Genomic DNA, 16,087 nt, shown 5'->3' on the forward strand with positions numbered 1-16,087 from the left:
AGAGTAATTGAAATAATTGATGGACTGCAAGAAATATTTAAGCCTGTTCCTACTTTAACAAATCCTACTTGAAATACAAACTTCAATGTGTGAGGGGAAATGTTATATGGTTGTCCTGAGCCCCTTCATAAGGTCTTGTGGAAATTCACAAGATAAGGATAAGTAAACACTGGCTTTGATTTATTCAGTAGCCTTTAGGCAGGCACTTGCTTTTCTCCATCATAGAGAGAAAGAAGAAATGTTTCTTTATATTTTATGGGGTGTTGCCTAGAGTGAGCCCAAATGTAGCCAGTGTTTGAGCCCACAGATCATGGCTGCATAGTAACCAGAGACACTTGTTTACACATCTGGTGTGCTGGCGGGATGGCCCAGCCACAGTTGAACTTGGCCTTTGGCTTCTGGCAGTAAGAGTGAGAGATGGAGGCCCTGGGATCCCAGGTGGTCATCGCTTTGCTTCACGATCCCATGGATTCTTTCCCTCAGGACAAAAGTGTGGCAGGAGTTATGACACCCTCTTGTTCTTTACAGAATGATGAAATCGAGCCTGCAGCATTTACTTATGAAAAGTTCTATGAACTGACACAAAAGATTTGTCCTCGAACAGATATAGAGGATCTTTTTAAAAAAATGTAAGTTCCATTTATGAGACAATGTCCTATTTGTGTCCTTTTAGATTTTTAAAACACCTTCTTATCATAATATTTTAATATACTGTGTTGAAAGTCTGGAGGATTATCTAGTCAGGGTTACATTTTCACCCCTTAGTTTATGACTGTAAAAGTTCACTCTGACTTTTGAGAAACTTTTACAAAAATTAATGGCAGCACCTGGAACTATTCCCCTCCCCCGCCCCCTGCATTGGCTTTACTAACTACCTACAATTTTAACCTGCTCCTTTAGGTATTAACCCATTATGTGAACTAACTAGATTCGATTATGGAATGTTATTATGTTGTTGAAAAGTTCATTCATTGCAGTTATTTCAAATGGATGACTTACATGTTGTTTTGACAAATAACATCTTTTGATAAATAGTAAAGAAGAATTGCAGACATTTCCTGTGAGCTAATGGGAGCGTTTTCTTTTTCTTGCTGTTGGGTTGTTTGTTTTGTTCTTACGAACAGTCTCTGGCCGTTTTAAGAGGGCACCACTACTTCAGGGTTAGAAGATAAGTTTAGATTTATCATCAACAAATGTCAACATGTAAATCGTACCTACTTGTAGCATCATATACAAAAACTTACTTTTTCTAATAAATTTCTTTTCAGCAATGGAGACAAAACTGATTATTTAACGGTAGACCAATTAGTGAGCTTTCTAAATGAAGTAAGCTTTTTCATACATTAACTCCATAAAGTCTGTGTGCAGTGGCTTGCCTCCTCCAGTGTCCCCATTGCATGTCCGCATCATATGCCCGCATCATATGCCCTTATTCGCTTTGCTTCTGACCTGCTGATCTTTCCAGATGGCTTCCTTTACCAGGTGCAAAAAATCAGCTGCTGCTCCTGTGTGTTCATGCGCTTCCGACACGTTGGCTTTGCACACTGCTTTTTTCTGTTGGTTTTCCCGCTGTGATGTGTAGCTCTGGTTCTGTGTGTGTATGTGAATTTTATGATATATTTATTTAATTAAATGTGTCTGTGTTTTTGCAAGATGATATTGAAGGTACTTTTTTTTTTCTATTGATCTCATTAGAGAATGGATTGAGAGTACCACACTGTAGTTGGATTCTCCATTGCTAACTTTTTCTCATACCTTTGCATGGACTGGAAAGCTTTATTTTTGTCTTTTGATGGATTGCATGTAAGAACAGTATGTAGGTTCAAATAGACTATTTTGACAACAAGCACAACACTGGAGTTCCTGGGTGAAAATAGAATTAGATTGCAGGTTAAATTTTTACATTTTATTTTTATAACAAGCTTAGGGCCCATTTTAGAATATGATTCACTTAACAACCAAAACTGGTTGACAACATTTGCTTAAGCACAATAGAAAAATATATTTTGGAACACGTAAAAGTCACAACTTTCGTTACAGCTAAAATTAACTTTCTTTTTTCTTTACACACATACAGAAGAGTGTTCTGTTCCGTGAAACCCATTGAAGTTCTTCCTAATCCAAAATGGAAGATTTGCTTTTTTTTTCTACCACATTAATAAGAAGTTTCAGTGAGGGATGAACAATGTATTTTTGTTTCAAAGCAATTTTTAATATAATTTAACCATTATACCATATAAAGAGAAAATGTTAGGAGAGTATCATGCCAGACAGGAGGTATTGCCCCAAATAACAGGCAGCAGGCAGCTTGTGATTTGCCAGTTTGTAGAGACAAATCACATCATTGCCAAGGGACTTTGCTTTTCTTGCCCTTTTTAGGGCTCACTGGTTCCCAATTTGCACGGTTACCCTTTCCAAGCTCTGATAACCAGAGCCTAAAAGCCCATGCGCAGGAAAGACTAGCTACTCCTTTTATCAGCACAGATGCCTCCACTTTTAAATAAGCCTTTCATTGCAATACAATATTTATTTTACTTGAAAACATTTCAAGATTTTCCACCCCGCTAGGTTTTGGTCATGCGAATACTATGTTTATAATCTTTACCCAGGTATTATCCACATTCCTGTGCCACTGTTGCTCAACTGTCTTGCTTTGTTTCCTTAACTCCTTCCCCCTCTCCTGCTTTATTTTTAAGATTTATTGGGTTTTTTTTTTCCTCAGTGTCCTCATGCACTTGGGGTCACTGAACATCTTATGTTTTGGTGAGATGAGCAGGAAAATCTTGCCTTTTGCTAAAGAGGGAAGGCCTTTTAGAGGCATGGACAAAATGTATATCATTAGTTTGCTGCTTCCTAAAAACAAGGTCTCTTGCACACTCTGGGATGAAGCTGACACCCAGCCATCTATTAAACATGACAGAGACCTTTCTACGTGTATCACAGTGAAAATAAAGAGTTATGAAGTCTTGAGGTCAGGTGCTGTGTTCATGGGCTTTCCCCTTATGGGTTGTTTTTGCAAGTCTACCCAGTAATCACTTGGAGTTCTTACAAGTCTAAGATACAACATTAAATATTTAAATGATGTGATCACCCATACTTTCTGCCACCCGTACTCTTTCTTCACATACTTATTATTTGATAAACTTTTATATTCACAGTGGCCAATAGCACTCATTTGTTTTTATATTTTCTTCTGTTTGGCTTTTCATTCACAGTAAGGAAGCGCCTTTAATTTTGAAGTGGGACAGATGGAATCAGTGGGATTCTAGATTTCATTAGATCATAAACTACAAGATGGTCCAGGAAAGTGTACAACCTTTATTTTTTAATCAAAGTGTCTGCTTGAATCTCTTCTTTTTCTGTCCTAGTGAACTGAATTGGAAAGACTAGATAGAAATCTGAATGTGTCCTTGAAGAAGTTTGTCAAACTTAGAGAACATTCTGCCAGCACCTTGCACCCTCTTTTTTGAGCCCTACAGTGACCCCTCTTCTCTCTCCAAAACCAAAAGCACCCTTGAGGTAGAGCACCTTTGAAACCCATGATGAAAGGAGACAGGATTCACTCAAGAAGGAAGCAGGCATTGCAGTGTAAGAGTCTATGGCTCCAAAAGCTTAGATCTAAACTTTTTCAAAATGCCTTAGCCACATAGTGTCAACAAGCCAGAATTCAACATTGTATTAGAAACCCCAGATTATGCAATAAGACAGGAAAAATAAATGAGTCTACTGAATACAAAAAGATGAGGTCCCACTCACTATTTGCAGATAATGATTGGGTGCCCTGAATATCAAAAACTATCAACTGGGAAGCTCTTTAAATAAGAGTTCAGTAAGGTAACCAGAGAAATGTTTGATAAAGCAAAATTCAGTAGACACACACACCAGCATTAACCAATTAGAATAGGTAGTAGGGAAAAAAGTCATGCTGCCTCCCACCACTTTCCAGCTTGTAAATCCTTTTACTCTTTAGATGAAATTTTATATTCAGTGTACTAACATGTATTTCCAGGAAGCTGGAATGAGAGGAAAGACCACTGGCCATTTACTACCTTGGTCACCATGTAGGGGTTTGTACCACCTCCTCCCTATCCATGTCAAAACACCTACTAGCTTCTCACTAGTAGCTCTAGACCTGCTTCTCATCTGCTTCTCAGTATCTCTTTATTTATTGCTCCCCAAAGTGTGATCCATGGACCAGCAGCAGCAGCAGCCTGTAGGGGCTTGTTAGAAATGCCGAATCGTGGGTCCCACCCAGACCTACTGAGTTCGAATTTGCATTTAACAACATCTCCAAGTGATTTGTCTGTACCTTAAAGTTTGCAAAGCACTGTCCTAGTGGATTACCTAGATTCCTCTTTGGAATGCTTCACATGAATGGGAAGAATGTGAGAGCATCATGTACCTTCTGTTACTTCTCCATAATGTATTTAGTCATGGAAATCCATCATTCACATCTAAAATTTTGCCACAGGTGTGTCTCTTGGTCCCATCAGTGAGCCAAGAGAAACTTATCCTCTTCCTATTTTGTGAAAATAATAAACCAGTGTCTGGGAGAGCTGGTAGAGGGGCCCACCGTGAGCTGCTGTGTAGCTAGACACTGCTGCCAACTCCATGCTCTACCTGTGGTGGGGCTGATTCATGTCCCTGGGCTGCAGTTAATTTCACCTCTCTCTGCCTGTTTCCAGTGAGAAGCTAAATTGATTTCAGTTTTATCTTTATTCTCTCACAAAGATGATAGGTGGGGTGGGGGCTACAGAATCAGGAGATGCATGGAGGGCTGGAGATATAGATCAGAATGAGAAAAAGAGAGAAAAGGTTTTAGATGACAGCAATAATCCAGAGTTAGCTTTATTTTCTTATTGCTAGTGCTCTCCACCCCCCCCCCCCACACACACACACATTATATGATTACCTTAGGACTAAACTTGTTTATTTATTTATTTTTATTTGGGAGTTGAAAGAATATAGGAAAGGGCATGAGATCCCTTTCCATTGACAGTATCTTTATTCTTGAATATATACACACAGAAAGAGAAGGAGGTATTTAGTCTTATGGGTAAGCCTACCCTTGCAAATTATTCCTTCTTCTTCTTTATATCTCTCCTGAATATTTGTTGTCAACATCCATCTCTCCAAATTCTGCTTGGGATGAAGCCAATTGATACCTTTTCTCAATAAGAGTAAGGACATAATAATTGAGTAATGATCACTGTCTCCCCATTCACTTGGACACAGTGCTGTGACCTATTTTCAGAAGCTGTTTAGATCACTTGACAAAGCTCTGGACGTCAAGGGATGAATGTCCTAACGTACACCACTTCCCCTGAGTCCCCACTGAAAACAGGTGATCCCGCAGAGCTGGGAAGCATTTGCCCCACTGTGCTTACGTCCGTGTGGAACGCTTCTGCAACCTTATTACTTTGAGGTCACCTGGAAATGATCTTTTCCCTCTGTGTTTTTTCATATAAAAATTAGAGTTTTGTGACTCTAACGCAAATCTTATTTGCTTCCTTGCCTTGGATTATCCAGATTGCACCATGCTTCCATTGTGACACATGAAAATTTTAGTGAAAAAATTGGTTATGTTATCTGGTAGAGCAGATGCAAGGACAGAGGCAGTTTCATACTGTCTGCTTTTTAATGCTTCTTTGCTGCAAATGTACATGTAGGGGATTATGATACATCCATTTTTGGGCTTGGTTTTCCTGGCTTTTGCTTCTGTTAGGCAGGATGTTCTAGTGGATATCATGCCCTGGCACTAAATTTTAAGGGGGTTTAATAAAGAGGACAGCTCAAACATTTAGCATTCTATCCTTGCAGGACTCGGGCTTTAGGGGGTAGTTTGTTATTTTTTACTCTTCTGCAAATATGTTAAAATGCATCCTTTTACATGTTAGAACAGTGTTTCTTAAACTTGAAAACATCAAAATCACCTGGAAAGCTCATTAGAACACAGATTCACAGGTTCCACGCCAGAGAAGCAGATCCGGTAGGTCTTCGGTGGGGCCCGAGAGTCTGCATTGTACCTCCCAGGTTCCTGAGTTACAGATCACAGATCTGTAACAGATCACATTACAGATATTAGTCATGCAGGGCTCACATGCACATACGTGCATATAACAAGTACACAGGAGCCTCTGGGTTCCCCCTCCTTTCCCTAACTGAGTCTCTTCTCTCCCCTCCAGCTTTATCTGTTCTTTCTCTTGCTTTTTTAATTCATATGGATTTGCCCCAACATCTCCATGAGTCCAGAGTTCTTACCAATGAGCGTATCTTTAAACCAAAAGCTTACTTTGAACAAAGAAGAGACATACAGTGGCCAACCATGAGCATAACTGCAATGGGGTGTAAAAAGGACCTTTACCTCCCACATCCATCTTCTTCCATGCTATTATCTACAGGGACGGGAGAAGAAATATGCCCAGAACGGGCTTTTTGTTCCTTTGTTTACTTGTTTGTTTTGGAGCTGATGCATTCTCACCAGAAGGGTGGTGCTTGTCATCTCCTTTAATAGTGGGCTCCAGAGTTGCATGATGCCCATCTGTTTCATAAATAAGATTGTAGCATGCCTTCACGTGCCTGGCATTCCACAGTCCACCTCTAAGTTTCTCTCTGCATACCCCATGAGTTTTGTTCTTTATGGTTTCAAGGCCTGTTGTTACTATAGCAGTTTCTGCTCTAGCACATGCATGGATGTGAGCTATTGTGAGCCGTAATTTCTTAGATTACAACAGAAGCATGCTTCATTGGGATAAACTGACCAAAAGACAACAATTCCTTTTGAGTTAACACTCTTAAGTGGGTGAAGAGGTGGGAGGACTAGAATAGGCTAGGTCAGAAGTGCTTGAGGAAATTATATCACACGTGTTCCGTTGGCCAACGGCATTCGTTTTGTATTGCCCACTTTTTCAGATGTTCATTTCAAAACAAATGGGGAAGGGAAATCCATATGAACTTTGAAAAATTGTTTCTTAAATACTTCTCAATACTGTTTTTCAATGTCTGTGCATATATTTGGGTAAAGAATTATTGCCAAGGTTCTACCTGTTGACCAGGTTTTGCTTACATCTGCTTATCTGCCATTATTTCCATTGAAATTATATATTTGACAAAAGAGCAGGGTCACAGTGTTTGGTCCTCTAATCCATGGTGAATGATAAGGAAGTTTAATGGACCCACTGTCTCCAGATAGAGACCTGCAGACACAAATATAAAAGATTGTAGCTGAGTCAGTAAATTGGATGTTTTTCACCTCTGCTGTGAAGTTTGAATGTCAGAACTCCAGAAATAGTATAGCTCCTGGTGCCCCATATATTACCACGAGCATCCGGGTGCTGCTTTGAAAGGAATGGCATCACTAGCATCTTCATTGCCTTAATCATTCATGGACTGCCTCCCCCCACCCCCTCAGTCCCAGAGAATTTTCTCAGGGCAAATAGAGTCATAGTGAAAAAGACTTTCTGAACTACTGATATTCAAATACAGATTTTCATATTGTCGATAATGTATACATATCCTTGTGCTGATTGTCATCACTATTATGATTGGTTCGATTTGATAAATACTTACTCAAGAAAATGAAGTCTGCAGACTGCCCAAGAAATCTTGTGTTTATGTAAAAAATATTTTGAAAATGAAATACTAACCTTAGGGATTTTAACCTTACAGGGGTTTTTGCCTGTTTTAGCCTTGGGGTTTTTTTTTTGTTTTTTTGGTTTTTTTTTTTTTGTTATTGTTGCTATCGTTTTTCTTTTTTTGGCACTTAAATTAGTGTGTTAGCTATTTGAATTCTTTGGGGGTTTTTTTGTTTGTTTTTTGTTTGTTTTTGATTCCCCCCCCCCCAAAGATTTTTGATCTCACTTTTTTGTAGATATGCCAAATTTTTTACCTGTGGTATGGGAATTAGAAGACCATACAGCTGACATGCACACCATTTTATGTATCCTTTAGCTTTTGAAGGGAAGAAAAAGTATTCTATATTCTCTTTTGAGTTCAGTGAGGGAAACCAACAAAGCACTCCCATATTTGGCCTTTTTGAAATATATTTTAGGGAGAAAGACAATAGGACAGTGAAATCCTATCTTTATAACTATAAATGTGATATTCTAAATATATCTTATTTTAGAAATTCTGTCCTTTAGTGTTGTGTAATGCCCAAGGGTGAGAAATGGCAACCTAAATGGAGTTACTTTCTCATCGTAGCATCAGCGAGACCCTCGACTGAATGAAATTTTGTTCCCATTTTATGATGCTAAAAGGGCAATGCAGATCATCGAGATGTATGAGCCTGATGAAGATTTGAAGAAAAAAGGTAATAAAAGTGAAAGAAGATAATTTTCTTTATTAAAAAAAAAGTAATGTGAATATATGCAACTTTAAACATTCTTGGATTTTTAGTTAGACGTATCGTTAAATGCTTTGGAGCTCCCTAGAGCCAAGGACTTTTAACAGACTTATTTTTTTCCAGTTCTAAGTCAGTATACATTTTACCTTACATCAGAATTTGCCCATGCTGCCTGAGGAATAATGTTAAATTTACTGTATTAAACACATTATAGTGATGTTTTCCCAGTGCACTTATATTCAATCTTTAATATCGTATAATACTTAAAATGCAGTAATGCCCATCCAGTCTCTGTTTGCAATCCTGGGAAGAATTCCACTTCCTATAAAATTTATCCCTCCATTTTCTCCTTTTTTGTTCTGCCAAACCAAGTGAATTTTAATACATGATTTGGTGAGCCTTCCCATCAGTAGGCTTCTGGTTAGAGAAGGCAAATGCAACCGATATGAAATTAAATAGTCAGGAATCACTTTAGCAAATTATTGGGGTTTCTGAACATTTACCTCTTTAAGTGAAACATTGGAAACAGTGTGCTGTCCATTCCAATACTGACAAAGAAAAGGCATGGAGAGGAAATTTAAGATCTGTCTCATAACAGTGGGAAGCACCCTCCAAGGATGGGAGAGATGATGCCAGTTTAACTGGACAGGAAGTCCTGAGACAAGAGATACCTGAGCTACAGCCTCAGCTTTGTGTCCCAGTAGAGACTTGAAAAGAGATTCAGGTTCAAGTTCTCGCCTTCCCATGCGCCCAAGAGTATCATGGCCTCCAGTTTCTGAATTCTTTTTTCTTTGTATCTCAGTGAATGTGGCTGAAAGGTTTCTATATTCTCTGGACCCACATACATAGACCCTGTGGATACACAGGCCCGCCACACCACATGACCCACCCCTGATATTTTTCCAAGTCAGTAGAGTTTTCCCTTGATTGTAGATGTACACTTAAACTTTCTGTTAGGGTCCCAAATGCCTGCTTTCAACAAGAGTGCTTCATTTCTTACCTTTCTGTCAGTATTCTGAGTTTTATCATTTCTGCTACATCACATGGGATTAAAGTGAAGGGAGGGGTGGCTTGATAGAAATACAGCACTTCACAGTTTTGATTTGATTCTTGTTGTTACCCTGTCACTATGTGACCTTGAGCAAGGGACTATATTCCTGGGCCTCAGTTTCTCTGCTTGCAACATGTCAGGATTCATTCAGTCATTCAGCTAGTATTTAGCCCCTCTGCCTTCATTTCTTAAAGTGTATAGAGGGCTAACTGGTGCCAAGAGCTGTGCCAGATGCTAGGATTCAGAATTAAGTGAGGCAGCTGTGATCTGTTGAAGGACAAGGCCCAGCAGTTCCTCAGCAGTGTGATAAATGATATGCTAGAGATGTGTCTTTCATTATTTTTAAAGTCCTAAAAGTCTATGGAATTACGTTGACATATCTAAAAATCATAGCTTCACCATCTCACAAATGACAGAAAATTTTATTTTCATTTAAAAGTCTGTCATTATCAAGTATGGGTGAGAATATGGTGCACAAGGCATTCTTAGATATAAACTTCCGAGAAGAGTGTAAATTGGTCCAAATAACCAGCTAGATTAATACTTTGGCAATCATTGTGAAATAGAAAATAGGCTTCTCCTACAACCCAGCCTTTCAACCTCTGGGTATGTACAGAAGAGAATAACCCCTGTCTTTCCCAGCTCTGGATGTCAGAGGAAGTGCACTAATCCGGGCCAATGGCTTTACGTTTCTTGTACACACATAACTTTCAAATTCTCCACTCATGACCTTTAACTTCACTTCAGACCTCTGGTGGAAGTCCTCACTTAGATACTGAATGGGCCTTTCAAATGTATATGTACATGTTTTGATTTTCCCTGCCCAAAGACCTGTTCCTTTCTCAGCTTGGAAAATGGTACCATTATACACCCAAATCTTAAAGCCCAAACTCTTAGAATCTTCCTTGACATTTTTTTTTCTTTCACATCACTTCTGATCCATTAGCAAAACCTACAAGATCTATCCTCAAAATAAGTCCTCAATAAACCACTTCTCGCCATCTCTACCTTCATCAGAGTATCCAAGCCTACATCATGTCCTCTTGGACAATGCCAGTTAACTTCTAACTAGTTGTCTTTCTGCTCAGTGCCCTATAGTTTATGCTCCACACAGCACCAGACTAGCCTTTAAAAACTAAATCCAATCATGTTATTCTACTCTTCAGAATCCGCCAAAGGCTTCCCAACACAGAGTAAATCCAAAGTACTTAGCAAAAGGGTCCCTCGGGTGGCTCAGTCAGTTAAGCATCTGACTTCAGGTCAGGTTATGATCTTGTGGTTCATGGATTCAGGTCCCACATTGGGCTTTGTGGTGACAGCTCAGAGCCCAGAGCCTGCTTCAGATTCTGTCTTCCTTTCTCTCTGGTCCTCCCCTGTTCACACTCTATCTCACAAAATAAATAAACATTAAAAAAAAAAAAAGTACTTAACAAAGACTAAGTCCAACCAATGTACTTTTGGCTTCCTCTCCAGCCTCATTTATGGCTACCTTTCCCCTCAGTCATACATTCCTACATCAAGGTCTTTGCATTTGCTGATTCTTCTACCTGGGATGGAATTCTGCAGATGTGCATGTAGCTTGCTCCCTTCTTGTGAATATGACCTCCTCAGAAGGGCTTTTGCTGGCCATGTATCTAATACAGCATCCTAGTCACTCTTTATCACCTTCATTCCCTACTTTCTTTTTCCTTCTAGCACTTGCGTGACATTATATTATGCTTATATTTATTTGTTAATTTATTTCCCATAATATGTTTCATGAAGGCGGGGCTTGTCTGTTTCTTCCATCACTTTATCTGTTCCAGTACCTTCAAAGGTACTTGCTCTTATGGGGCTCCTGGGTGGCTAGGCCGGTTAAGCCTCCGACTTCGGCTCAGGTCATGATCTTATGGTTTGTGAGTTAGGGTCCCATGTCAGGTTCTTTGCTGACAGCTCAAAAAAGTACTCACTCTTAGAATGGATGTGTGCCCAAGGAGAGGTGCACAAATTTTTATTGTAGTATGTTTAATTATAGTTAGAAATTACCTAAATATCTGTCAACAGAATAATGGACAATAAACTAGGATATTCATACACCACTGACTAAACATTCTACATACCTACCACTATGTATTAGTACTGTACACAGTACTTACTGTGTTATTCAGGGAAAAATAAATCGTTAAGAGCTAAATAAGTTCCAAGAAAATATAAAAAGAGCAAGTCGTATATGCAAAGAATAGAATGTCTTTTATATATGTTTTTAAATAATCACAACTATCCATTGTTAGGATAAATGCATATGAAGTTAAGTTACAAAGTCATTGTGAGAATGTTAAATACAAAAAGTCAGGAAGTTGTTGTCTACGAGGGAGCAGAAAGAGGGACTGGAATGGAGAGTGGGGACGCAGGGTGCTGCAAAGGCCACGTGTCCTCTGAAAAATGCAAAGCAAGTAAGGTAAAATGTTACGAAGCTGTGGTGTAGGGGTCCATAGTTATTTATTATGCTATCATCTGCACACAAGCTTCAAATCAGTTCATTACTTGCAAATGCTTAACTGAAAAAAAAAAAGCTGAGGCAGTCGATGGTTGACAGGGTAAGAGATACAGAATTTTTTTAAGTTTATTTATTTTGAGAGAGAGAGAGAGAGAGAGAGAGAGAGAGAGTGCACGCCCGTGCATGGGCCCAAGTGGCAGAGGGGCAGAGATAGAGAATCCCAATCAGGCTCTGCGCTGTTCGTGCAGAGCCCAGTGCGGGGCTCGAACTCACAAACCCCAGGATCATGAAGTCCGATGCTTAATGGACTAAGCCACCCCAGCACCCAGTGATGCAGGAATACAGTTTGCTTCTCCTGAGAAGACCACAGGGACCTGCCCTATATCAGAAAAGTGTGACTGAAATGAACAATGGGGCCCTTGAGGACACATTTCAATGCCTACTGCATACTCTTCTCATCAGTCCCACACCCTATTATGTAGTTAAAATAGAAGACATGAATTGTTTAAACCCAGAGAGGCCGCTAGTTCCATCTCCAGTCCAGTGAGAACAGGAATGCCCTACAGTTGTATGTTTCCTACATTTTAAAGAGCCCCTCTTGTAGGTGTTCTCATTTGCCATTCAGGACAGTCCTGGAAAGCAGTTGTGGTCAGTATTTCTGCCCATTTAACAGAAGAGGAGGTTGAGACCCAGGAACATAAGGAACGAGTTATAGAAGCAGAACCGACAAAGGCCCCCTTGACCCCTGCTCACCACACCTGGAGCTGCGCTTCTGCACTTAGGGAACCAAGTGCTTCTGACCTTGCAGCTACAAAAGTAGGATGCCACCTGCCTGTGGGATGCATTACGTTCCTTGTACTGTGCAGCTCTGTTTAAGTTCTGAAGGATGAAGGTCCTTGGGAAGAGACTGAGAAGAAGTTTTTACTCCTGTTGAAGCTGCCTCATCTCTGTATTTCAGAGCCATATGTCTACTAACTCTTGTTTTTTTCCCCCTAGGCCTCATATCAAGCGATGGGTTTTGCAGATATCTGATGTCAGATGAAAATGCGCCCGTCTTCCTGGATCGTTTAGAACTTTACCAAGAAATGGACCATCCTCTGGCCCACTACTTCATCAGTTCTTCCCATAACACCTATCTCACTGGCCGACAGTTTGGCGGAAAGTCTTCAGTAGAAATGTACAGACAGGTTCTCCTGGCTGGTTGCAGGTCAGAACTTCAGGACAGCTCTCTCTGTCTGTCTGTCTCTCTGTCTCTCTCTTTTTGTATATGATACCTTTCAAGTTAATTTACTCTTCTCTAAAAAATAGGAAGTAGTTCCCAGCATGAAAAGGACATTTTTCCTTCTCTTTAATAGATTATGTTGGTCATGTAACCTTGAAAAAGAATAGTTAATCTCTATTCCAGAAAGCTCTAGAATCCTCCAATGGGCCAAAAGATATTTTTAACTATAAATTTTTAAATACCCCCTCCCCCCCAAGGGGCACCGGGGTGGCTCAGTCAGTTGAGCATCTGACTTTTCAGCTCAGGTCATGATTCCAGGGCCATGGGATCCAGCCCTGTGTCAGGCTCTATGCTGAGCACACAGTCTGCTTAAGACTCTATCTCTATCTGTCCCTCACCCTCTGATCCTCTCCCCCGCTCATGTGCGTGCTCTCTTCCCCTCTCTCTCTCTCTCTCTCTCTCATTAAATAAATAAATAGATAGATATTGCCCCTCAAAATTGAAAAAAAAAGCATATTTTAAGAAGTCGTGCTAAATTTCTTATGGCCAGAAGCAGTAGCAAACTTAGCTTTATTTAATATTAAAAGTTCTAAAATAGCATTCTCTGAGAGTAAATATTACTGAAAATGGTTTTCCTTCTATGGAAATTTGGCAGATATTTGAGGTTTAATATACAGCAAAAAAACCGAAGGTGAAAAATAAGAAATGCAGTTACATTATAAATTTTTTCTTGGTTATCAATAGCTAGTACCTCATTTTTTAATAACAACTTTTTGTGTATGGAAACATTCTATAAGAAATTACCTACATCACCACTTCTATCTCTGAGTACCTGACAAGATGAGAACATTTTCTTTCATGGCCAAAGCAACATCATTTCATCTAACAAAATTTTAAAAAATATTTTTTCACATCATTGAAAACCCAGCCCAGACTCAGATATCCCCAAGCTGTTCCCAATTTTCCTTTATTGTAGCTTTGTCACAACTGGAATTTCATCCAGAAGCTCACTGGTTGTTGTATCTCAAGTTTGTCTTAATCTCTGACAGTCCCTTTTTGATGACACCAACCCAATACAGAATACAATGTGATTTTAACCCAAAACTCCATGAAATAACAATCATGTTATTTAATTCATTCCATTGTCTACTTATATATTGTTTAAGTTTATTACTGAGAGAGAGAGAGAGCGTGCACATGCATATCAGCAGGAGAGGAGCAGAGAGAGGGGACAGAGAATCCCAAGCAGACTCATGCTGTCAGTGTAGAGCCCCATGTGGGGCTTGAACCCATGTACCATGAGATCATGACCTGGGCTGAAACCAAGAGTTGGACACTTAACTGACTGAGCCAACCAGGTGGCCCCCATTTTCTACTTATATAAAAAACAACTTATTTCAGTGTCTGTTCTTTGAATTTGCACACACACTATTTTATGGTAAGGGTTCAATATTGTAATTTCACTCTGTTGCCCAGGTGTGTTGAACTTGACTGTTGGGATGGAAAAGGTGAAGACCAGGAACCGATAATAACTCATGGAAAAGCAATGTGTACAGATATCCTTTTTAAGGTAAGTTTTAAAATCACATAGCTGCAGTCTTTTCCAAACTATTATAGAGATAGATGGAATGGATAAAACAAATTATTCATTTTCTCAAGCATTTTACCTTTATATTCCTTTCCTCCAGTTTTGAAGAGAAAGTCAAGAAAAATGCTTTCTCCACTTAGTAGCACCGTGAGGGTCCTACACATATAATGAGTTTTCTCTGCCAGCATGCCCCTGATCAAATTACTTTAAAAACTGTCTTTCATTTTTTTAATCTGTTTTCTCGCTTACTTTGCATTATTTCTGAAGGACTTCAATTTGACATAAAAAGATACATAGAATACAGAAATAAAATAGATTCCAAATAGTGCCTATAAGATTAGGAAAGTGGGGTTAGAGTTTATGAATGCTCAATAAGAAGTCATATAAATTGCCAAACCATACCACAAATGGGCCCCAAACTTTCTAGAATTCAGTGCAAGGAGACCAACATGATGATTCACAGATTCAGAAAATAGAAACAGGGCTGCTGGTCCAAAGAAGCACAGTTGTTGATGCCAGAGAGAAGGCTTTTCCCCATGGACCCTGTAAGAGGAAGATCTTCAGTTATATAAACAGGAATTTCAGTAATGGCCTTCTGGTGATCTCTCTGTACAGTTTGAAGGTTGGTTTCTTACAATGCTCTTTAATATATTCCATTGATATTCGGCCAAAAGACAAGGCAAAAAAAAAAAAAAAATGAAATTCCGTAGTTGGCCAATTCTGTGGTTGGCCAATATTCAGGTACATCCATCTCTGTTACCAATATCAGCAGCATTGGTTCTCAACTCTGCATACATATGGAAAATCACCAGAGGTATTTATAAAAACAGATGCCTAGTCCCTGTACCCATAACTCCATGCATACCATTTCTCTTAGCCAGATGTTGGTGAATTTTGAGTAGCAGTGAATTCAAGATTTTGCTCCCTAAGAAGGAGTTACACTCCCTGGGAAGTACCAAGGGTATATTCAGCTGGGAAGCCGTGAGTTTGCACAGCCAACCAAATTGACAGCAAGGGTTGATGTCTTCTTTGGAGATTTAAGGAACCTAATAAGGAAGCTTAGCTAAAAAGAAGGCTATTCCTCTCAGCTTGGAGGTGAGCAAAGGAGAACCCATGAACAGAGCTAAAATTTTCCTCAAGTAGTAATTCTTGGTCAGCTCAAGGGACTATCAAGTCATAGACATTTTCACCGGGAAGAGACTTTAAGCAAGAAAAATTAACGAAATCACCTTAGCCCTAAGTAATGAGGTTTTGGAGTGGTGGTGGGGCTCAGAGCCGATGACCAAGAAAGAATTCTTGAGACATCTTTGGTGCAAAAAAGGTGATTTTTAAAGCATATGGACAGGACCCATGGACAGAAAGAACTGCCCCGGGACCATGAAGCGCGATTATATACTTGGGAGTTA

At 39.5% G+C, this 16,087-nt stretch overlaps 1 protein-coding gene across 8 annotated transcripts in view; it reads left to right on the plus strand.

The window, feature by feature from the left end:
* The window catches only part of PLCB4 (phospholipase C beta 4), a 166,992-nt gene that overhangs the window by 65,677 nt on the left and 85,228 nt on the right, over positions 1 to 16,087 (plus strand). For all 8 annotated transcript variants that reach the window (XM_077749141.1, XM_077749143.1, XM_077749142.1 and 5 more), the window contains 5 exons: positions 529 to 629; positions 1,269 to 1,326; positions 8,203 to 8,311; positions 12,868 to 13,078; positions 14,570 to 14,663. In XM_077749141.1, the coding sequence (XP_077605267.1) occupies positions 529 to 629; positions 1,269 to 1,326; positions 8,203 to 8,311; positions 12,868 to 13,078; positions 14,570 to 14,663 (573 nt within the window). The remainder of the gene's footprint in view (positions 1 to 528; positions 630 to 1,268; positions 1,327 to 8,202; positions 8,312 to 12,867; positions 13,079 to 14,569; positions 14,664 to 16,087) is intronic.

The sequence above is a fragment of the Crocuta crocuta genome, unplaced genomic scaffold, assembly GCF_008692635.1.
Source record: "Crocuta crocuta isolate KB4526 unplaced genomic scaffold, BGI_CrCroc_1.0 scaffold407, whole genome shotgun sequence".
Taxonomy (NCBI): domain Eukaryota; kingdom Metazoa; phylum Chordata; class Mammalia; order Carnivora; family Hyaenidae; genus Crocuta; species Crocuta crocuta.